At 42.9% G+C, this 25,644-nt stretch overlaps 1 protein-coding gene across 1 annotated transcript in view; it reads right to left on the bottom strand.

Annotated features, from left to right (window-relative positions):
* Positions 1 to 25,644, bottom strand: part of SCFD2 (sec1 family domain containing 2) — a 323,281-nt gene that overhangs the window by 249,142 nt on the left and 48,495 nt on the right. Inside the window, exon 3 of the mRNA XM_030563081.1 lies at positions 16,995 to 17,122. Within this exon, the coding sequence (XP_030418941.1) occupies positions 16,995 to 17,122 (128 nt within the window). The remainder of the gene's footprint in view (positions 1 to 16,994; positions 17,123 to 25,644) is intronic.

Raw genomic sequence — 25,644 nt, forward strand, 5'->3', positions numbered from 1 at the left:
CAAGCACTGCCTTCAAGGCCTCGCTTTCTCTGTAGTAGCAATGGTTTCACACCAATCTCTGAGTTCTCAAAGAGCTCCCTGAAGTGTCCAACCCCTTATCCCCTGAAAGGTTACAAAATTACCAGGCCTGCTGTCCCCAAAGGAACAGTGCACACCAGCTTGTAAGATTCAACTCAGGACCAGCACTCTGCTTAACAGAACAGGCCTTAGATATATTTTAAAGCGAAAACAAGAATAAGTTTACTATCAAAGAAGAGATATTCAAGTGACAGTGAGTGAAAATATTGGACACTAATCGCTACACATAAAACAAAATCATAACACATTTTCTAGAAACTAAACCCAACTAATCAGTTAACCAACTGCTAAAGAAGTTTCTCACCCAAAGTTCTCTAAAGCATTTCCAGCCAAGCCTGGGGGAGACCCCACTTTCATGAAGCAAATTTGCTGTCCATTTGCTTCTGAGGTGAGCAACACTAGCGTAACTTTACCCTCAAACATAAAGCAAATCTTTGGTGTTCTCCCCTCCCACTGTTTCTCTCTTCATTTTAGTTTCTTTCTGAAGTTCTTACAATCTTTCATTTACATTCAGTTCAGAGTGGTGATAGGATACCCACTGTGAATGAGACTATACTCAATTTACATGTAAACAGGTCGATGGTTAGACATCTCTTCTCTGACACAAAACTTGTTTTTCAACTTTGGTGGTGACCAGTACCTAGACATAGATTTTAAGAACATATTTTCAATATATACACATATCACTCTTTACACAACATCTGCACATGCATGTTGCAATGATACTGATGACAACTGTGACACCAGTTTTTATCTGAGATCTCATATTACATTCTTTGGTGAATCAGAATGTGCATGCCAGACTCAGGAGATTCCTGTAACCCCTATGCACCCACTCTGTGCCCCCTGCCAGGTGGCACTAAGAGGTTTCTGGGTCACATTGTCCTTTAGCTTAAATAGCTCTTCACTGGAAATGCCTTGCCTGGATCACAGCTGCCTTTTTCTCAGCCACATGACATTGGTGGCTCATCGTCATCCAGCAATCAATCAACACACTCAGTTCTCTTTCCTCCATCATTTCCAACAAAAGAGCCCTGAGTTTGTAACAGGAATTCTTATTAACAGATCCTATGTGCATGATCTGACACTTCATACTATTGAATTTCATCCCTACCTGAACTTTTCTAAGCTGTTCATGAAAACATAATAAAAATTACAATAGCAGCTTGAAACTGAATGAAGCTAATAGAGAAGCCTGTCATAATGACCTCTGCCTTTTTTAAACCCTGAAGTTTCTAATAAACTCACCTGTTAGGTTACAGATATTTAGGCCTGTCTTTAAAGTCCTATACTTTAAGAATTTAGGTATATGTTTATCATTTAGCGAGTTATAGAGGTATAAAAGAAAGAATCTGTGTAAGGGCCTTCTCTCATTGTGACAGTCTGAGGCCCTCTTCTTAAGCTAAGACCTTTGACTAAGCAGTGGGAAGAGTCATAAGCTGGGAAGCATATGGTCACATCCTCACAGTCCAAACTAGTCACATTCTGGGGCTGTTAGAAAGGTGACCCAATCTATCACCTCCAGATAAAGGGAAGAGCCCAGAAGATGAAAAAGGAAATTTAGTTTGATAGTTTTCTGTTTGGTAAAAATTCACTTATCAATAGACACAGCTGGGAAACCCTAATGTCTTTATAGATGTAGCTGTAAAATCCTCACTTCTGTATTGTTTTGTCATTATAATTCCCACTTTGCTATTGTTTATTTGCATGGTCTCTGTCTGGTTCTGTGATTGTTTCTGTCTGCTGTAGAATTAATTTTGCAGGGTGTAAACTAATTAAGGTGGTGGGATATAATTGGTTAGCTAATCATGTTACAATATGTTAGGATTGGTTAGGTAAATTTCAGTAAAATGATTGGTTAAGATATAGCTGAGAATATTACTATATAAATTAGGGGCAAAACAGGAGGTAAATTAGGATTTGAAAATAAGGAAAAAGAAACTTGGATTTAAGCTTACTGGAAGTTCACCCCAATAAACATTGAACTGTTTGCTTCTTTGCACTTCGGGTATTGCTGCTCTCTGTTCATGCAAGAAGGACCAGGAAAATGGGTGGTAGTGCAGGAATAAACTCTCTAACATCACCTTTTAAAAAGAAATTGATAGTAGGGCTTTTCTTTTCACAATAATTTTTAATAAATCCTCGATTAAAACAATACGTTTCAAGCAATTGAAAGATCCAGTAAAATTCCTGAAATCAGTTTTCTTTGACAGATTATCATGCACTGATTCTGAAAAGACCAATAATTTCCTTTTATACACATATGCGACAATTAGATCTTAGTTCTTATGCCCCTCTGGAGGTAACTTATCAAGCCAACTATCAACATGCAATAAAAAGTCACTGGAATACATACCAAAACAGGGCGCACATACCAAGGAAAACCTTTACAAAAGAAATACTTCTGTGTTTTTAAAACTAATAAAATGGAGTCCAACCACACCAGTGAGAAAGAAGGGCAGCCTCACTAAATTGCTAGGAAGGGGCCAATGGGATAGGAGGGGCACAGTGGATCTGAGAAGCTAGGCTCTGTAGATCCTTGTTGGGCTGCATGCATTAGTACATTTGACTTTTGTTTAACACAAACAAGTAACCAAACTAAAGCAGATGCTGCTTTAGCATAAGCATGGCTGTGGGACCTGCACAGATAAGTCTGTGAAATTACAAACAAAAAACGAGGGCATTTTAAGTAGGAAAAAAAAAGGGTATGTCAAGGAAAGAAAGACCAAGATTAGTGTTTTAAGCTCCAAATGAGCCTCACAAATCGTACACTTTGAGCTAGTGCATGTAACCTTAATGCAAAAGAACAGATTAAAAAAATTCTTCATCATTCTGCTTCATATACTTTTGACTTTCAATTCTCTACAAATCTTTAAAGTAAGCACTTCAACTTTAAACTGACCTTTACTGAAGAAATGAGCTGAGCTTTGCCTTATACATATGAGCTACTAAGGAGAACTATACATTTACAGGTACATGAACGTATGTCTAAGAAAGTGTGCGTGACCATACATATTTGGCTATACAAGAAAATCATTAATGAAGAAATATAAAGGAAGTCTTATGTTCAAAGGCTACCAGAAGCATAAGAAAAAGATCAACAGAAAAAAATAGAAGAAGATTTGTGTGGAAAGGCCTTTAGAAGAAGACAGAGACAAAATCTACCAGCGATTAGGGAAATGAATTATAAAGGCTGAGGCACTCTAAATTCTATTTCTATATGTATCTTGGTCCAGGAAGGAAGCACTATTTATATTTATATAATCACTAACTTCAAATGGGAGGAGATTAGGACTATGCTTCCACGTATGTACTGACATTCTCAAAGACGATAGTATCTTTCATAAATCTCTTCAAAAAGGGACTTTTGCAAAGGGATCCTTTTGGAGATTTCTTGCCCCAGAGTCCACTTCAATGGTTTTTAACACAGAAGGGAACAATTTGACCCTAAATATAGTTGTGTCCTTGCCACCTTAAGGGAAACAAGGAAAGGCGGTAGCAACAGCCTGTGTAGCAGCCACATTCATGGAGAAGGCTGCCATAATCATTCTAGAACAGTGCCAAAGAAGGTACTGTTGTGGGCCGAATTAGCACAAGGCCACACAGGCTAAATATAAATGCTGATGCTAAGAAATACAACAGACAAGTAGCAGTGTATTTCTGAACAGTTATATACTGCATGCAAGGCTAAGTCAACACTGTTAAGGTTTAGATTTTAGGCAGAAGGGAGCCAGGCAACCAGAATTCCCCTTCACAAGAATCATTTGCAATAGGGTTGTACTGCTATCATACAGTAATCAGGTAATTTTTGTGAAAAGTATTATAGATATTCCTGAAGTTTATTTGATCCCTCCACTTGATAGTATTGAGTCTTTAATACTTTTGGACTGATGCTGTCTCTAGAAATAGCACATCAATAAATGTATTGTTATTTATAATATCATGCAAGTAATAGTTTTAAAAATGTCTGCTTCCTATTCTATATCTGCTTCAGATTTCAGATACTGCATTACCTCAGTATACGGAAAAGTTGTTGGTATTCTCTCTATAAACATCATTCCAGATCAATTTTCCATAGGAAAAAAATCCTATGAGCTAATGCCCACCCCCAACCTCACATGCTATTCTTTCATGTTCCCTAAGGCCATGCCAAATCTCCAGGCCTGCCCCACTCCTACTTAAAGTTTGGAATTTCAGTTCAAACTTTACTCAGGGAGTTACCACACTACTCTAGGGAGTTACCTCCACCATCTTTTACAAAGCCTGATGCTGGGCTAAGGAGTTAGTTTAGGTCTCTCCTGGGATCTTTAAATTTTTAAAGACTAAGACTTTCAAGTTGCATTTTGTATACTTTAATAGGAAGAAACTGAGAAGGATTTCTTCTCATTAATGAGGATTAAAGTAACAGCAGAGAGCACTTTGTTTCTGTTACCGTACTGGTGTTTCAACTTTGATCATTCACAATGTCACTAAGGGAACATAATCAAGGGATTCAGACTCAACCTATATTTACCATCCTCTGTTCAAATTGCCAAACAAGTCTGTTTTTGAGACAACAGAAAGATATTTGTAGTAAGGTTTCTGTTACTGCCAAGTAATATGTTAATAGCACAGCTTTCATCAACAGAATCAGGGACCGTCACATTCAGAGGATTACTAAAAGATACACAAGATTAGCAGTGGAGTCAGAGAGGGGTCAGGACCGGACAAGCAGCAGCACTTCTACTAAAGCTGAAAAAGCAGAAACATTTCTCCTCTGGTATAAGTGGCTCCCTAACTCCAGAATGGAACTCATAAAATCCAGCTGCACCTAAGTTATTGATCATGAAAAATACTCTCAGAGTCTGTTAAAAACAATTTGTCTTTAATTGAGCAAAAGTAAGCTGCATCAGACATCCATTCCTAACTGACTTCATTCTCCTTGGATATCACAAAGGTCTTTAAATAACTGTACCTCCAAAATGGTCTCAACAAAAGAATTGTTGAAAACAGATTACCTTTTAACAGTTTAATTTAACTGAATGATTTTCTATAAAAGCTACAATGTGTCTACGCATCAAAATAAAAAAACAATGGCTAAGTCATCTACACACTGGCAAATTAGAATTGCACTGAGCAAATATTTATCTTCTCTTGATACTGAAGGTTATTTCTACTCTACAGCAGCTACAGTGGTGCAGCTGCACTGACGCAGCTGTGCCGCTGAAGCACTTCTAGTGAAGATGCTCTAAGCTGACAAGAGAGAGCTCTCCCATCAGCTTAATAACTCCTGCCTCCGCAAGAGGTGGTAGCTATGTCAGTGGGAGAAGCTCTCTCGCTGACATAGCGCTGTTCATATCAGCACTTAGGTCAGCATGATTTACGTCACTCAGGGGTGTGTGGATTATACACACCCCAGAGCGAAGTAAGTTATACCAAAGTAATTTGTAGTGTAGACAGAGCCTAACAGTACTCACCTACTATTATATACATACAGTTGTTTGAGGGGCAAGATGGAGCTATTTCATTTTCATTTACTATTTTAAATAATAAAGTATCATAGTATTCCAAGTATCTTGATATAAATGGTTCTCGAATATTTATGGAACTCTAACAAAAACAGACCAACCAATCAAAACAAAAAGTCCAGAGTTGCACCCGGACTTTACAGACTAGCTGGGGCTGCTCTAGGAAATACATCCAATCTAAAGGAAAGAGCAACTCCCACAATCCTCTGATCTATTGCCACAACAACAATCTTGACCCCATGGCTTTGGTTCCACACTTTGAAACACTCTCAAGTGTTTTGAGTGTATTGCAATAAATAGTATGCACAATGAACAAGTAATTCACAACAAGAAATACAAATGGAAAAAAGACTATTACTGAACACCACAGCAAATTAAATCTTCAAAAACCAAATAACTAATTTTTGCATATGGATTGTAAAATAATTTAAGATTAAATTTTTAGTATTAAATGGCAAAGCATTGTTGTGTAACTTCGAAAGCTTGGCTCTCTCATCAACAGAAGTTGACCCAATATTAGATATTACCTCACCCATCTTCTCTCTCTAAAACCATTGATAAATAATCCAAATATAGCATAAAGATTCAAAAATAATACAAGGGTCCCAAAGTAAAATAGTACCTAGAATTTAGTCTGCCTCCTTCAAGTCTCATCTCAGATCCGAGTCTTAGGAATTCAAATATGCTCTTAATTGAGACGCAAAGTCACGTGGATAAAAGGAAATCCCTTTTCCCTAATCTAGCAATTCCTAAAAAACACATTTGGCTCCCCTATGAAGGGAGGCCAACTCATATTTCAGCCTCTAGTAGGCCATCAGGTTTAATCTAGTTCTTTGTCTAGTTCTGTGAGATGGTTCCCCAGGCCCTCAAGTTTTCCTTTAACAAAATTATCTGAAGTTCTTCCAGATGCTACTATGAAGCATCAGTATGTTTGATAAACAATTCTGAAGTGTTTTCTAGCAAGTCAGCTGGACAGGAATCTCACACTGAGATTGTAAAATTATGGCATCACATCTGTGTCTTTGACCACATTGCTGTTACTAGCAGCTTAAAGAGGCCAATTTTCCTTTTGACGTCTTTGGAGGGAAAAAACTCATCTGAAAGTGGCACACACTCCACAGAACTCTTATCCTCACCTGGAAACCACAGCACTAGCTGACTGGAGAATTCAGAGGGAAAACCAGCACACTCTCAGCAAAATTCCTCCTTAGTAGACATCAGGGAGATCTTGCCACCTTGGAATTGTATTTATTTCTGAGCTCCCAGAAAGTTCTGCCAGTGCTGCTCTCTCCATTCTGCTGTACTTTCTTTGACATCCAGGCCTCTCACAACAGCCTCTGGCTGTTCCAGAAACTCTCTCATCAACTCTGATGATAGTTGTGCCAGCAATAGTTTTACACAGCCAAAAAGAACCTTAAAGAAACACTCCACTCCTTGCCTACTCAGCTCAGCATTATGTCCTCAAAGTTGTTTCCCACCACTTCTCTAAAGCATTAGTCCCTACAGACTAAAATCCTGTTAAAATGGATGAGTTCAGAGGTGGGATTTAACCTACCCTTCACTCCTTTCAACTAACAAACCACTGTAATTCACTCAGCTGAACCCTGGGGGCAGTTTGTACAGGTGAGTCATACTTCCCTACAATTAGGGATTTGTAATGGAACCCTAGTCAAGCCCTTAATAAGAAGGCACCAGCCATTTTGCTCAGTCCAGTCTTGAGAGTTCAGAAGGCAAAAGTCACCACGAATTTTTAAATGAAAGCTTAAAGGGACAGTAATGAGTCTCCTGCAGCTGTGAACATTTTGCTGAAATATGACGTCATTTGGGACACTAGCAGCACAGGGGCCCTATGTCTGCAACTGAAAAGTAGTTTCCAAAGTTCTCCAATACTTAGGGCATGGCTACACTTGCAGCTGTACAGTGCTGGGAGTTAAACCTGTCTTCGTACAGCTGTGTAGCGAAAGTGCTGCAATATGGCCACACTGACAGCTACCAGCGCAATGTCGTGGCTACATTTGCAGCATTTGCAGCGGTGCTGGGAGTGGTGCATTATGGGCAGCTAGTCTACAGAGAATCTCTTCCCATTCTGGCGCCGTGGGTTGTGGGAAGGGAGCGGAGGGGGCGGGTCATTCTGGTTCCTGTCTCAACGCCTCGTGATGCATCGCTTCACATCCCAGCAATCCCTGTGTTTCTGTCCACATTTGGTGCCATCTTTGCACAGTTTCAGTGCAGCGCGATTCTGTGTTCCGTTTCGGTCTGCGGGAAATGGAGCCCAAACTGCTGAGGAGTATGCTGACGAGTCTCACCAGCACATCACATTTGGCAGTTGAGTTATTCCTTAAGGCCCAAAGTGACAGTGAGGAGTCCAACAATGATAGCAAAATTGCTTGTGGCATTCATGGACATGCTCAGCACTGTGGAACGCCGCTTTGGGGCTCAGTAAACAAGCACTGAGTGGTGGGATCACATCATCATGCAAGTCTGGGATGACGAGCAGTGGCTACAGAACTTTCGGATGAGAAAAGTCACTTTCATGGGACTGTGTGAGGAGCTCGCCCTCACCCTGCAGCGCAAGGACACGAGATTGAGAGCTGCCCTGCCAGTGGAGAAGCAGGTGGCTATTGCAGTCTGGAAGCTGGCAACTCCAGACAGCTACTGATCGGTCGCGAACCGGTTTGGAGTGGGAAAGTCGACCGTTGGAATCGTGTTAATGCAAGTTTGCAAGGCCATTAATCGCATCCTGCTAAGAAAAATCATGACTCTGGGGAACGTGAAGGACATTGTGGATGGCTTTGCCCAAATCGGTTTCCCTAAATGTGGAGGGGCTATAGATTCCTATTTTGGCACCACCCCACCTAGCATCCAAGTACGTTAATCGAAAGGGGTATTTCTCTACGGTTCTCCAGGCGCTTGTAGATCACCGTGGGCGTTTCATTGACATTAACGCAGGCTGGCCCGGAAAGATGCATGATGCATGCATCTTTCGGAACACTAGCTTGTTCCGGAAGCTCCAGGCCGGGACTCTTTTCCCCAGAGCAGATGATCACAGAAGGGGACGTTGAATTGTCCACTGTGATCCCTGGAGACCCCGCTTACCCATTAATGCCGTGGCTCATGAAACTGTACACAGGGAGCCTTGACAGCAGCAAGGAACAGTTCAACTACAGGCTGAGCCAGTGCCAAATGACTGTGGAGTGTGTTTTTGGCCGTTTAAAGGGGCACTGGCGATCTCTGTATGGGAAGCTGGACTTGGGTGAAAACAGCATCCCCGTGGTTATATCCACGTGCTGTACCCTCCATAATATTTGTGAAGGGAAGGGTGAAAGATTCAGTCAGGCATGGACCGCCGAGGTTCAACGCCTGGAGGCTGAATTTGCACAGCCAGAGAGCAGGGCTACTAGAGGCCCAGAACAGGGCTGAAAGGATTAGGGATGCCTTGAGGGTGGAATTTGAGGCTGCAAACCAACAATAATGTTTGGTGCCCTGCACGGCAGCGAAATGCAGTGCTTACAATGTTAGTAGGAATCTGTGTTTGCTAAGCTGATTTGCAGTGCCTGTTTCTTTCCTGGGCTAAGGTATCTAACTTTATGCAATAATAAAGACTGTTTTCAAAGCCAAAAATTCATTTATTGAAAAGAAAATTACTTTATTGAAAGAAACACAAGTTTTTGGGAATCTGAAAGGGCAAGGGGGTGGGGTGGGGAACCATACAATCATAGACTTGCATATGTCCTGTCTGGAGTGCTGTGCAATGAGTGCTGCACTTCAGGATGGCTATACTGCATGGTGATGGGGGTTGAGTGCAGAGGGTAAGGGTCATAGTTCTCAGGGCTGGTTGGTGAACATACAGGTGTTGGAGGCAGCTGGTGGTGGTAAGAACCCGGATGTTGGGGAAGGGAGGTTGGAGCTGACATGGGGGCACAAGGGAAAGAGCTTTGGGACAAGGGGTGCAGGGAGGGGCGAGGGTGGTAATGGTCCACCTGCATGGCTACAAGCGCCTGGATAGAGTCTACTTGGTGCTCCAGGATGCTTATCAGCCGCTTTGTGCTGTGCTTTGCTTCCTGTGCGCTGCGTTTTCCTTGCGGATCCTGCTTTCCCTCTCCCTCCACTCCTGCGCTTTTCGATTCTCTGTGAAAGATTGATGCATCACTTCGTGCAGCATGTCGTCTTTGCTTTTTCGCGGTCTCTTCCGAAGGTTTTGCAGTCTCTCAGCCGGTGATAACACGGACAGCCAAGATCTCAAGGTTGCATCGGTAAAGGCAAAATGCAACACTTAACAGAGGCAGCATTTTTTATACCAGACAGAGTAATTCCCCCGCACTTAAGGAGGGCACATACAGTCTTCACAATAGCATAATTTTCCCATCCCAAAGAGACCAGACATAACCCACGGGAGCCCCGAAATGGTGAGTAAGGCGGACTGATTGCTTTAGGACTGTACTGTCCTCTGGGTTTCCATGCGTTGGGGAGAGCCAACAGCTGCAGGAGGCACCTACACTGAACACTATCCCAACATTTTCCACAGGAGTTTATCCTGGAAGATATCTCGCTGCTGAGAGTCACCTGGGAAGCAAGGAAAGGTCTTCTACTGCAATGCGGATTTCGCCCTGGCCCCTATGCAGCTTGCTTGTGTGCAGCAATGGTCCCCTCACCCCTCGTGGCACAGTGGCACGGATGCGTTAGCCTGACTTGGACAAGGACCACAGTGGCTCTCCCAATAAACCTGCGCAAGCGCATTGCCCACGCTCTGGCTGAAACTTTTGAAGAGATTACCGAGGCTGATTACCGCGATGTGATAGACCACATCAATGCACTATTCCGCATCTAGGTATGCATGCATGCAGCCCTAACACTCACTCCTCTCCCAAAAAATTTCCATCCTGAAAATAAAAGCCGCTTACCGGGAACCCGCTCCTCTGCTTGTCCTCCACCAAGTACCGGCTGCTGCGACTGGCTACCTTCCTCCTGGCTTGAGAAGAGCTCCTAGCTGCATGTATCCAGGGAGTCTCCCCCCACCCCAGTACCCTCACTCTCGCTTTCCTCCTCCTCCTCCTCCCCCCGCTCTGAAGTGTCCCTGGTCGTCCTCGGAGTGGAGGTGGGGTCACCTCCAAGTATCGCGTCCAGCTCTTTGTAGAAACGGCAGGTCATGGGGGCAGCACCGGAGCGGCAGTTTCCCTCGCGGGTTTTGCAATAGGCACTCCGCAGCTCCTTTACTTTAACCCTGCACTGCAATGCGTCCCAGTCATGGCCCCTTTCCATCATGGCCCTTGATATCTGCCCAAAGGTATCGTAATTCCTATGGCTGGAGCGCAGCTGAGACTGCACAGCTTCCTCCCCCCAAACACTGATGAGGTCCAGCAACTCACCATTGCTCCATGCTGGTGCTCGTCTGGTGCGTGGAGGCATGGTGACCTGGAAAGATTCACTGATTGCACTCCACACCTGGCTGAGTAAACAGGAAGGGGATTTTTAAAATGCCCGGGGAATTTAAAGGGTGAGTCTGATGGTTGGTCACTTGAGGCTAGGGCAGTAGACTTCAAACTGATGAGCAGAGTGGCTAGAACAGGCATTCTGGGATACTGCCGAATACTTCTGAAGGCCAATAACAGCGCTTTTGGTGGCCACACTGGCGGGGCAGCACTGCATCAGCAGCGCTATAGTCTTTATTCCTCTTGTGGAAGTGGAGTACAAGTAGCGCTGTAGCCAGGGAGATACTGCACTGTATGTGCCTTGCCAGTGTGGAGGGTGAGTGAGTTATAGCGCTGTAAAGCCACCACCAGCGCTGCAACTCTCAAATGTAGCCAAGGCCTTAGAGTCACAGAATTTAAGGCCAGAAGGGACCACCAGATCATCTAGTCTGACCTCCTGTATGTAACCAGTCACCACCACCACCACCACCACCACCACCACCACACACTTGCACAGTAAACCAAACCACTGAAATTAGACCAAAAGTATTACAGCCCACAGATTAGACTTCTGTGTGCCACAGACAGAGAACAGCAGAAACTGAGGCCCACCAATGCCCAAGGAGCCCCAATGTCAGGGAACTGATATGCAGTAGGTGTTCAATACAGAAGGGTTAGCAAGAAGGGGGTTTACCTGACAGCTAATAGGAAGATATTTAGTGGTTAATAAGGCATGAATACAATTCCACATTTATTTATGAATGGTGATTTGTACATAGCCTTCAAATGGTGCTGCTGCTTCCTGGGATTCTCCTAACCAATCTTCATGTTTACCATTTATTGTGTTAATGCTTAAAACTTTATTTGGGTTTAAATATTAAAATGAAACTCGAAGTTGCATACTAGTGAAGACTGACCATGGAAACAGATCCCAGCACCAGTGAGGTTCAAAGACAGTGCCCAAGTGGTGAGATCAGACTTCTGTCTTGCTCACAACCCCCTCTTGGCTGTTGGAAGGGCAAGGAGCACCTGTTCCCTCTCTATCTCTCCTGGCAGCTTTGCAGAATTCTCTCCCTCTGTTCATTCTTGCAGCCTGAAGTGTGGAGGGAATGGAGCTGCCAGCAGGTGTAAGGAGAACAGTTACAATGACAACTTTTCTTCCACAGCTGGTTTCATAAGCTCTCACACTCTCCTCCCACCCCAGGGTGGGAGAGCTGATGCATTTTTCAACACCCCGCAAAGATGCTGAGCACTCTGCAAGATACGGGGTATCACACTGAATAAACTGTGCTCATATGACAAGTGCTCTGCTCCCATTACATCAGACCATTCAAAGAAAGGAAAAAGCTGGTCCTTAATATTTGCCTGTCGGGGAAAAACATGCACCACACTAGGGAGACCACATCCCGATTTTATTGGGACTGTCCTGATATTTACTTGTTTGTCCTGCATCCCGACTGAACGCAAATTGTCCCTCTGCTGCCGACTCGGGTTTTTTTTGGTTTTTTTGTTGCTCTGCTGGCACCCCTCCGCCCCTCCCCATGCCCCGATATTTCATGTCTCTCATCTGGTCACCTTACACCACACAAAGGTGAGCTGGTGCAGGGGGGGCAGGGTGGGGTGGGCATGGAGCTACTGGCAGGTGCTCAGCCCCTACCAATTTTTCCTATGCTCTTGGGGGGAGGGTGGTAGTTTTTTTTTGTTGGGGGGAGGCGCTTTTGTTTTTGTTTTTTCCTCTGCTGCCGACTCTTGGGGTTTTTTGGTTTTTTTTGTTGCTCCGCTGACACCCCTCCTCCCCCCCCCCACGCCCCGATATTTCATGTCTCTCATCTGGTCACATTACACCACACAAACACGCACACACACTGAGGAAGGCAGGAGAGTGATCTGATTCATTGCAGTGAGTGGTTAAGGATATTTTAGTACACTGAAAGAAGCAGAAGTTTTTTACTTTCTCTACACATATTAAAGGAAGATAGAATATGGTTTATAATTTCTGAGACAGGACCCCCATGCTGCCAGTGTCAAACCTGATACAGTTTTTCAGCCAGCTGCCTACAACAGGGGGGTCTCAGAAATACCAACTGGAATTGAAAGCTTTGCTTCCAAATGCATTTCACATCTTATGTCAAGCATAAAAACAGTTTTTACCTTGTGACAGCTGACTTTAGTAAAAGTGTTAGAGACTTTCTTCCTGTTGGAAAATGATGCCTATGATATTTAATATGAGGAAGGGCCTAAAAGTCCTCAAAACATCCTCTCTAAATATTGGAGTGACTGAGGTGCTACTCCTAAGCAGCAGAAGACAGTTCACTATCCACTGAAATATACCGATATCTGCAGAGCCTCAACTATGACAGTGCAAAGTTAACCTTGGCAGAGGGTATGGAGACTCAAAGCACCTCCATCTTCTCTCCAGCCTCACTGCCCCATATCTCAATCATATTGGAAGCAGGTGGCCTTTCGACTAAATAAAGGCATCAGGCAGAAAAAAGAGTACCTAGAATTGTTTTGTCCCAGACAAAGGAAGCAACTGATAGGCAACATGCTACTTAATTTCTCGCTGCCTTAAGGGGCTTTAAGTATTCCCGTAGCATGATATATTTGGCACTGCACACTCAAAAGACATAGTACAGTTTTAAAAGTTCATTCAACAGTTATGCATCATTGAACAATTTAGTCCCTGACATTAGGAGCAGCTTCCTGCATTTATTAGCCAATGAGAAGCTATGGTTTTTAGAAGACCACACATACATGCCCTCATTTTTAGCTTTTGCTTCTTATTTCTCCCTCTTTCTATTTGCAAGACTGTCCCAAAGCTTTTCTTTGTTGCTCTTCTAGTTATGAGCTGATGAATCCACAGTTTAAAAAATAAATGAGACACGTGTACAAATAGTAGTAATTTATATCTGTGCTTCAAAAAGCATTTCAAGCGCAAATAGCACCTCCACTGCCAAAACAAAAAAACAAAACCCCAAACAATAAAAGCAAATATATACTATGTACTCAACAGAAATCAGTTTTAACACCAATTCTTAAGGAGGAAAAGTTGTTGTGACACTACTTTGGCCTAAATCCAGCAAATGCTTCTCCTTGCCAGTAGTCTCACTGAAGTTTCTGCACATGTGAGTAAGAGTCTACAGCACTGGACCCTTAATTTGAAACTACAGGAATGGAGAAGGGCACACAGGATGGAGGCAGGGTTATTGGTTTATTAGCAATACAAAGCAGCAAAGATGACTAATGGATCATGAAGTTTCAAAAGTGAGAGAAACCATTTTTAAAAGAAAAAATTAAACTTGTTATAAAAATTAACACTATCACACCAAAATGAACAAGTCATCCCGGGGGATGCTCCCACACACATCATTCAAGGTTATTTAAGCAAATATTCCCAATTTACTGTACCCTTTTTCTTCTAGGTAGATTTGTGACAACAGCCCTACCACACTTGCCATCTTCCCACTCTTAAAATATCCCAGACTGCAGTGTACTGTTGGTATCACCAACACTGACACAACAGTAACTCTGTTTAAGGGGTAAAGCAAGTCAGTTTTTATTCCCTATTCAGTGTTTTCTATTCTTGATTTACAGACAATAGAGTAAAAAACAATATGAATTTTGCTTTTTAAAAACAAAAACTGAACACCGGGAAAAAATTCTACATATTTTCCTTGTAAACAGGTTTGCTGCTTCATTTGCAGCTACTTCTGTTAACAGCACTGTGCATGCCAAGATGTCCTGGAGCAGGAAATCTGGCTGGAGTAGAGCTGTGTCATGGCCCTGAAAAAGGTACATTAGAAAAAAAAATACATCAATGGTTTATTATGCCTCATCCAACAACTCCTATTGAAAAAGATCTGTTTTTTCCATCTCTGATTAGCACACTGATCAAAATACATTAAGTTCACTGAACAGCAAAGCACATATTTTTAAACTAAAAAGTTGTTCAGGAGTGTTTTAATTTCTAGTCAGATCAAAAGAAAAAAAAATCACATCCATCCTTAGACACTGTCCAGAATAAACATTTTGGAAAATATGAATATAAACAATGAAGTGATCAGACATTTGAAAAAAGTGTCTCTGCCAGGTACACACAACAGGAGAGTCCTATTCTATAACAAACTCTCAGCAACAGCATGGAGCCATGCAAAGACACAGGTCTAATACTTTATAGTCTCATTAGTGTCTAATGTATTGATGAGACACCTTGAGATATTTCATTCATTCCACACTTTCCCTCCAGTCTCAGGGAAGATTTTGGGACTGTCATAGCTCTTCACCTCCTTGATCTAGGATCTGATAATATCTTCTCTCATCCTCTGCACTGGAGCTGTTCCCCTCAACTCCCCACCAAGGTTCCAACCCCTTCCCATCTAGACCCGCAGGAGATAGGGTGGAGATTCCAGTGCCCTTCCTCCCCTTCACTCCCCCCTTTCCACAGAGAGGTCAGATGGCTACCAATGGTGTTTCTCCTACATATCTTCAGGATCTTTAAGGAAGTCCTCAAGACATGAAGGTTTTCTTTAACATCCCTAAAATATGCCCATTTGTTCAGAATGAATGGAGTGTGTGTAAAGAATCTCAACCTCTCCAAGAACTGGAAAAGGACTTTGTCAGTCTCCTCCATTTGTTGTCTTCGCCTCTTCTATTTTTCCCTAATCTCATTTTCTTTTCTTTAGAACAAAAACAAACAAGAAACAAACACAACTAAGTATGTTAGTAAAATGAAAAAAGCTGTAATTTAAACAAATTACATATGAAATGAAAAAGTTAATATTTGCATATTAACATTGCCTCTCAACATAAATGTAGTATTTCTGATTACTAATCTATTAATCTATACTTTAAGCATATCAGGTGCATAAAGAATATACAATAGGTAAGATGAGTGAGTTAATACTATCACAAGAATCTTCCTTTATTTTTGTATTTCATGACTTGTTTAAATATGTAAGCCTACCATTAACTTCTTGCATTTCAATCTATTTTTGTTTTGCTTTTGTCCAATTAGAATAACGTACTAAAAAAGCTGTAAAACCTTTATGTCCCACAACTAGCATATTTCTAAAGACTCTGACTCTAAAAATGTATTAAATATTGTTTTCAGCTTTTTCTGAGGTGGCCTTGCTTCACAAAATATTCAGTTAAAAAAGAGAGAGAGAGAGAGAGAGAGACAGAGAGAGAGAGAGAGAGAGAGAGAGAGAGAGAGAGAGAGAGCAGTACAGATTCCAACAGTTCCGATACTAGCTAGACTGTCTGCTTGTCGAGAACAGAAGCTCAGCAGACTACTTTCTGCAAACATGCCCCAAACTGTCATACTTCATAGTACAAAGGTAAGAAGTAACAGTAAGCACTTGCATCAGTGTATTTATCATCCTCCATGTAACTCTACCACTTTATAGGCTTTTGAATCTTTTATTTAATTTTTTTTTTAAACTTCCAAACTCCAAAAACACAACTGCATCATGCTTAAGCACAGCCTCAAAGTTCACCAGAGGCTAACTGACTATGATGGGATAAGAATTTAAGGAATAATGTAAATGCTTTAAATCAGTGGTCTCCAAACCATGGGATGTGCCCCCTGGGAGTGGAAGGGGTTGTGGAGAAATGTCTGGGAGGGCAGAGTGGGTCACAGGCCAGCCCATGCAGGGGGGCAGGGAAAGAGCATCACCCAGCCTTGCTCTGCCCCCAACTCCGCTCTGGCCCCACCCCCAGCTCCAGTCCCTTGCCACAGCTGCAGCCACTGCTCCACTCCTGGCTCTAGGCTGCCACGCCCTGGTTCTCAGGCCACAACTCCCGGCCCCCCGGCTGCTGGTTCCACTCCTGGCCCGGGGAAGGGAGGGGTAGGGAGGCGTGGACACACACTACTACTGTTAAGGCGGGGCAAGAGAGGAAAAGTTTGGGCACCACTGCTTTAAATGTTGGGACTAAAGGAAGTATGGATGCCGAAATATTCCACATTATAGTCACCTGGTGAAGGGTATATTATAATGCTTACCCATGCTCATCTTAATGGGCAAGTTTTCTCTGCTTGCAGCCTCCACTAGGTGTCTCCTAACTTCCATCACAGCTTCCTTTTGTCTGAGATTCATTAAGGACTCCCAGAGTGCTTTGGCAGCTGGATCACTGCAAAAAAAACAAGAGGGTTACACTAAACATCTGTTGCATAATGAAATAAGTTTAAGGCAACATTTACATTTTAAAATGTGTGTTCATACGCAGTAACTTCTATGAGGTGAACAGTAGATAAACTGAAGATTAACTTTTAAAAATAGCACTCTCAAAACTACAATATCCACACGAGGAAATAAGGAAACAGATCAACAGAGCCAGACGTGTACCCAGAAACCTCCTACTGCAAGACAAACCCAAGAAAGAAACCAACAGGACTCCACTGGCCATCACATACAATCCCCAGCTAAAACCCCTCCAACGCATCATCAGGGATCTACAACCCATCCTGGACAATGATCCCACACTTTCACAGGCCTTGAGTGGCAGGCCAGTCCTCATCCACAAACAATCTGTCAACCTGAAACATGTTTTCACCAGTAACTGCACACCGCACCATAGTAACTCTAGCTCAGGAACCAATCCATGCAACAAACCTCAATGCCAACTCTGCCCACATATCTACACCAGTGACACCATCACAGGACCTAACCAGATCAGCCACACCATCACCGGTTCATTCACCTCCACGTCCACCAATGTAATATACGTCATATGCCAGCAAAGCCCCTCTGCTATGTACGTCGGCCAAACTGGACAGTCTCTACGGAAAAGGATAAATGGACACAAATCAGATATTAGGAATGACAATATACAAAAACCTGTAGGAGAACACTCCAACCTTCCTGGCCACACTATAGCAGACCTTAAGGTGGCCATCCTGCAGCAAAAAAAACTTCAGGACCAGACTTCAAAGAGAAACTGCTGAGCTTCAGTTCATCTGCAAATTTGACACCATCAGCTCAGGGTTAAACAAAGACTGTGAATGGCTTGACAACTACAAAACCAGTTTCTCCTCCCTTGGTTTTCACACCACAACTGCTAGAACAGGGCCTCATCCTCCCTGATTGAACTAACCTTATTATCTCTAGCCTACTTGCATATATATACCTGCCCCTGGAAATTTCCACTACATGCATCTGACAAAGTGGGTATTCACCCACGAAAGCTCATGCTCCTAAACATCTGTTAGTCTATAAGGTGCCACAGGATTCTTTGCTACTTCTACAGATCCAGACTAACACGGCTACCCTTCTGATACTTTTAAAAATGGTTACTGTGATTCTATATTAAAAGCTCATATTAGCTTGTTACAAACTTGCATTACAAGTCACAGATCCACATTTTCATAGATGTTAACATATGCTAAAATAAACAAGACACCCCAGATGTAACCACTATTGTTCACTTTGGAAATATCAATAATGCTCTGAGGTTTTTCAAATACTGAAGCTGAAGTACAGATAGGCTCCAACTCCAACGTTTGGGTCCAGATCTTGGGGTAAACATTCTTAAAATTTGGGAGCTGATGTGCTGATTTGATACAATGGGCACCATATCTCGGGGCTTTGTTTATTGTCCTCATACTTACGTATAAGAAATGAACAATATGCAATAAAGCTTAACAGTCCTTATGTTTTTGGTATCTACAGAATGTTAAAATTATTTACAGTTAGTTTTTTATAAAAGACACTTAGTATTTTATTTGGCTCATCTGCATTCATTTCCTCATCAGTATTCTCTCTCACCCCAAATACTGTATTTTATATAATGAATGGCTCTGGTGTTTTCTCTGGAACAAACTTGCCTTAAGCTAAATCCGCGCACATTTGATTCACTGGGTTGGTTTTTTTGCTTGTTTGTTTTTTTTTAAATAGCTTCTTTCTGTTTTCTCTCAGGAGATTTTTTCCTCCTAAACTTCCTCTAGAGACCCTTACTACAAGTTTACTGTACGCCAGAAAAAGTCATTTTGTTTTATGAAATACTCATAATTGAGTTGATACCTATGTTGTGCTCTCTCCACTGATATAGTCTGGTTATGTTAAGTCCAGAATATCATCCTCCAGTGCAGATGAGACTGCTTTCCAAGCCCCTCTATTAGTAGCCCAAGAACCCCATAACCTCTATTTGGATTTGGCAGGGGGAGAAGTGGAGGATGGGAAGGAAATTAAACACCTCCCTCAGCTAACCATGTTGTGGGGGGAGGGAGTGTATATTTCACCCCATTAACGTGCTCTGGGAAAGACAATCCAAGCTAAATAGAGAAAAATTGGAGTAAATTGAGGAATAGTCTCCCTAGGGAAATGGCAAGAGACCCATCACTTCAGACATTTAAAAATTAGCCTTGATAGAGCACTAAAAAAAATCCTGTACAGCACGATCCTGCATCAGCAGAGGAACTGACTAGATGACCTAAAGAGTCTCTTCATTTCTAATTTCTAGGACACTTATTACATCTCTTTGAGGCCAATGAGGCCTGAGGGGACAGCTCCTTCCAGAGACCACCCAGCCCACTTGTGATGCAGCCACAAGCAATACAAGTCACTCCATTCGCAAGGGTGATCTGAGTGCACTGTCATGATGGCCAACCCAGCACCAGACTTTGAGCTCTTGTAACACAAAATGGAGTACTTTTTGATACAAGGACTAGAATTTAAGACAAAGCAGAGGTTCCAAGAGTAACTGTATGCTTCAACACAGCTTCCTTGAATTAATGCACTGCTGTGTTACTTTACAGTTATGATTATCGGATTGTTTGGGGTTAGTGCTCAAATTCCTTTCTAGTTATCATCATCATACAAAAATGTAACTAACTGACCCTATTCAGACCACTCATAGAGGGCATGTCTACACTATCATTTTAAACTCTGTCTGAGGGTTAGGTTACTACATAGTTATCTCTTGTTCTAGTTACAACACTTGTACACCCTGCAGCATACATGGGATCCTAACCAACTTCCCAAACCATGGTAAAGCCTTGGACATAATTTGCTCAAGACTTTGTCTGGAACTTAGCTATATCCCCATCACACCATCAAATGAAACCGTGCTATAACTGGGTCCCTGACACATAGCATGATGGGTATCTTCCACAGTGATCATTTACAATGGTGCTTGGAGGGTGAGGTGGGAGGAGTAGCCCTGGCTGGCTCTCATCTATCTCCCTCCTCTCCTCTGAATGTTTTCCCACTGTCTCCCACCCCACTCCCTGCCACTGCTTTTTCTCATGTCTGTTTCTCCCTTATGCCTCAGTTCTCTATGGGCCCATCTAGAGTGTACAACATTAGATGGTTTTACACAATTTTTATTCTGAACATTCTTTCCTCTCTGCTGATTGACTATTTGTTCCCAATAATCCCCATCCTCACAGTCTCTTCACTGGAGCACCGTCTCCCATGCTCTTCCATTCTTTGTCCCCCATCCTCTTACCTCCCTTCCTTTGTTTTTATTCCTTTAGCTAATCCCTGTCAAACTGTCTATTAGAACCCCAAGTTCGTAAATATCATGAAACTGACTAAAAATATCAGGAAATTGCCTTAAGATCATGGATTTTTTAAAGAAAATAATACATTTTGACTGTTTTTTTTGGCCTTCTGGTTTTTGAAACTTCAGAGTTCACATTTTCCTGCTTTTCTCCACAACCATGAGGCTAGAAACTTTCATTTAAATAAAAAAGTAAGCTAAGGTTTTCACACACATGCCTCCAGGAGCTGGGGCTTTAAGAAAAGCACTAAATATAGCAGTGCCCCTGACAAAATTGTGAGATTTGGCAGCAGGGCCACCCAGAGGGGAGGGCAAGTGGGGCAATTTGCCCCAGGTCCCTCTGGGGCCCCCACTAGAGTTTTTCAGGGCCTCTGGAGCGGGGTCCTTCACTCACTTCGAGTGCCCTGGAAAACTCTCACGGTGCCGGGCCCCCGGAGATTCTTCCGCTCTGGGTCTTCGGCGGTAATTCGGCAGCGGGGGGCCCTTCTGTCCCGGGACCCGCTGCCAAAGTGCCCCGAAGACCCGTGCCGGGGGGTCCTTCTGCCCTGAGATCTGCCGCCAATCTGAGATCTACTGCTGAAAAGTGCTGTAGAAGAGCTAGATCTTATTACTTAGATAATAACCAATTTTTTTAAAAACAAAAAACCACACCCAGGCTTACAGCTGAGCCAGACTGATGTACTAAAACAAAGTTCTATCTTCTTCAGCTATTTCTCATAGCTTTTGACAAAGTGGGTTTTCTTTACTCTTGCTGGCTTAAGTTGCGGGACTGAGGGTTGTTTTAATGGGCTAAAACAGCAAAAAAAGACAAGTGTGGTGAAGTCTTAGAGCTGACTGGGGCTTGCCATACTCCCATGTGCCTGGAGCTTTTCACAAATTACAATGAGTATTTCCAGACAAAATTCTGGTTACTTGAGAAGAAAAAGAGCAAGAAGGATAAACAACAGTAGAGATACCACAGATATTATTTTTCTTTCTGCAGATGTACCAAGAAACAAATACCCAAGCTCTAGGTCTCTGTATACAAATATTTTAAAATATAAAAAAAGAAATAAGAATCCCTAATGCAAATACTTGATTGCTCAAGGCCAACGCTCTCAAAAATAATCCACTTAACAATCCAAAATGCCTTATCAATAATACTCCACAACCAGCAATCGCCAATTCCTCATGTCACCCTGTTCCTGAAAAGACCGAGTAAGCAGATATGCAGCATGCCCTGATAGTAAACACACATGGATACTATGGGTATAAGCCTGGGTCTGAGCCCAGGCTCAAGCTAAACCCCACTTACGACCGCACTACAAATGTACTAACCTAGGGCTTACACCCAGGGTCCCAGGACCCTGCAGGGCTGGAGAGTTCAAGCCCATGATAAGCTGGGACCAAAGGTCCAAGGCTCTATTGCTTTCCTGTATGCAAGCAGCCCCAGCTTGACTTGGGTCCTGAAAGTTCTCCAAATGTATCCCAGAATGCCGAGCAGCAAAGGAGCAGCGCTGCAGGCAGCCAGCCCAGTATCTGACTACCATTACTGCCTGGCCAAGCATGCTATCCCTTCCTGCTCCAGCTCCTCCTCACTGCTGTGCAGAGTTTGCCCCAAGCAGGAAACAGAGATGACAGGAGGAAGAGGCTTCCAGGTGTCGGGATGTTCGGGGGGGTCATCCCTTCCCTGGGTGTGCTGAGACAGGAGCACTGCCACTCCCCCTCCGTGCAGGGTGGTGCTTGGTTCCCACTCTGCTCTCTGACCCTTACACCTGGGACCTGCCTGCCTTCCTTAGGGCTGTGTGAACTGTCAAGCCGGTGAGTGGGAGCCAGCCTCAAAACTTCCCTGCAGCCTCCTGCAGCAGCGGCCCTGGTACATCACTGCACGGAAGTTTTGGAGCTGGCTCCCACTCACTGTCCTCACCAGGGCCGGCTCCAGGTACTAGCTTACCAAGCAGGTGCTTGGGGCGGCCAATCCGGAGAGGGGCAGCACGTCCAGCTATTCAGCAGAGGGTCCCTCACTCCCGCTCGGAGCAAAGGACCTCCCACTGAATTGCCGCAGATCGCGATCACAGCTTGGGTTTTCTTTTGTTTTGGTGTTTTTTTTGGCTGCTTGGGGCGGCAAAATCCCTGGAGTCAGCCCTGATCCTCACAGTGCACACAGCCCAAAGAGGTTGGAACCAAGCAGCTGCCCTGCAGGAAAGGAGGCAGCAGAGCTCCCAGCTCAATACAGCTTGGAAGGGATGATTCCCAACACCTCCGCCACTCCTCATCTTCTTGGTCCCGCTCCACAATCTGTCCCTTGCTCCTGGGCCCCCCCGATGTTGGGAGATGTGAGGCACTTTGGGATATGTTTACTTTGAGTTGGGTCTGTGCACTGCAGTGTGGACGCCAGAGCCCTAGGTTTGAGCACACGTTAGAAATTTTTTAACCTAGGGTTAAAATGCATAGCCCAGAGTTCCCTGACACAAGTCCGTTGACTCAAGTCCCATTAACTCTGGACTTACACAGCTGTGTCGACAAAGCTATGAGACCAAGGGTGCAGAAGGAACTCAGCTCCAGCCCCCAGGATTTCTGCAAAGAAAACTCTTCAGCTAGCACCCCTTCCATTTTAACCAAGTAGAAATGAGCTCAGGCACCTCTGCTGATCACAGCTGCCCTAATATTATACATGGTGAGGGGCTGTCTTTCAGGGCCTTCAACAATTTAGGGCTTTCTATGTCAAAAGCAACTTCTTAAATTCCATTTGGAAGCTATCCTGGATCTGATGTGGATTTTGGATCACTAATATAACATGCTTCTTGGGTTAACCACTGTTTAATAAGTAGGTAAATATATGTGGCATGAACTTGACATTTCCAAATGATATTAAGGTGCATTCTCATGCAGGGCATGTTGAAACAGTCAAACCTCAAAGAGATATTGCTAGTGATCTCAAAATGTGTGAAATGAAAAGCAAAACCAGGAAGCCAGAGTCTTTTCCAGTCCAGTTCTCTGGGCTGGCCAACCCAATCTCCTGGTTTCAACCAATACCTCTCAATGTTTTGGACAGCCAATAGGATAATTCAGTTTACATATCCAGAGATGCTAAATGAAAGAAATCCAAGTATTTGCAGTAGGCCCTATATTTCCCTATATAGAGCGAATACTGCGGTAAATTAATTTAGTTATTTACGATAAAATTGACAAATTGCTAAGGGTGAGTAGTGTGTTCTTTCTCCACCCCTTAAAGAGAAATGAAAATATTACCTGATATCCAAACAGGGAACAAAACAAAAGAGTAGGAACAACAGCATCCAGTAGTAAAAACTTTCAGGGACGGGGCAAAACTTTGAGAGATTTTGGCCCAGGTCCACAAAGGTATTTAGGTTCCTTACTTCCAGTGAAATCAACAGAAGTTAGGAGCTTAATAAACTCTCAGGGTCTGAGCCTTTGTAATTAGAAAATTTTAGGGACACACACACAGACACACACACACACAGAGACACACACACACACACACACACACACACACACACACACACACACACCAAAAATGTACCAGTTTTTAAAAATTATATGACCAGCCAAAGAAGTTTCTCTCTCAAAACACTATCCCTTCAGTCATACATAAAACTATAAGTTTGCATAAAATGAAAGACTACATTTTTACACTGTTCTCTTATAACTGTAAAATCCATAGATATACCAGCAAACTGGCATCGTCCTGGGAAAGTGGACTCCACCTAGAATGCACAGCTTTACCAATCTGTGTCAAAAGGCTCTTCAAGATTTTAAACTAGACTTCTATAGATTAAGGATGTTCTATCAGTGAATAGCCTGGCACCAAGAGTAAATCCTGTCTTTCACCAGTGCTACTTCAATCTGGATAAAGCATTTACAATAGTTATGGCATGCAATAAATGTCAACTGGAGTTTGCTAGAAACTAACAGGAAATGCTAATCAGAAGATAAAATGTGAGCCTGTTTTCATTTATAAGAAAGTTGTTAAGTACTGAATCATGGGAATGACTCAATGAAGTGCAAAGTAGAAAAATGGAGTGAGTGGTGGGATAAAAAAACAAAATATATCCCATGGGTCACCAATACCTGATCTTTCAGAATGGAACTGCTAATATGTATTGTTTATTCATGGCACAAGACCAATTTACTCACATATTTTTAGTAGGTCACATCACTTTTTGTTACCACGACCTAGAGTTAGGACAAACTAGTTATTAAAATAATTTAAAGAGAGAACAACTCTTGAGTCTCAATAGCCAAAACCGTTGAAAAACAGCCTGTTTTTGCATTGTGCATCATATTGCAGCAAGTGCTAGCAGCTGATTGATTTAAAGAGTAACACAAAAACGTTGAGATGTACTCTTCTGCGGTTCCTCTAATCCCCCGTTCCCCAACCGTCTATTGCAGCTCTAGGGAATGGTTTAAGTCTTAAAAAATATTAGCTCCATAATCTGTCCAGTGAGTATACATGTAATGAGTACAATAGTAAACAGATTAGAACAACATGAAGAAGAGTCTTTGTCCAAGTTACAAAGCGGACGGGCAACGAAGTCACCACACTGTATTTTAGAATCCCAAACTAAATGAAAAACAGAGATAGGATCATCTTATTTGCCACTATTATTCAAAGCAAAGTCTGGAAGAGAAAGTCTCTCTCCGTTCACTGTCTTCCTATTCCCTCCCACAGTGCTCTTCCCCTCCTCCTTATTCACCTTTGGTTCCTGTAGCTTTCACCCCAGGTAGTTTATTCTGATCACACAGACACTGATTTTACACTTCTGTAACTACTGACTTAAATGAAGTTCTGTCCCCTAGCTCCTCTTTCCCTATTTCCTGACGTCTTCTGCTGCTTTGCATATCTGCATATATTATCAGAGGCATTCGGGGGGGAGGGATAGCTCAGTGGTTTGAGCATTGGCCTGCTAAACCCAGGGTTGAGAGCTCAATCCTTCAGGGGGCCACTTAGGGATCTGGGGCAAAACCTGGTCCTGCTAGTGAAGGCAGGGGGCTGGACTTGATGACCTTTCAAGGTCCCTTCCAGTTCTAGGAGATTGGTATATCTCCAATTATTATTATTTATCGTGAACCACAATATTCACAATGTACTTACCTGTGGCTACGATGGATTTTTACCTTTAATTTTTTATTACAAAAGCAAAACAAAATAT

Source organism: Gopherus evgoodei, chromosome 5 (assembly GCF_007399415.2).
Source record: "Gopherus evgoodei ecotype Sinaloan lineage chromosome 5, rGopEvg1_v1.p, whole genome shotgun sequence".
NCBI lineage: Eukaryota > Metazoa > Chordata > Testudines > Testudinidae > Gopherus > Gopherus evgoodei.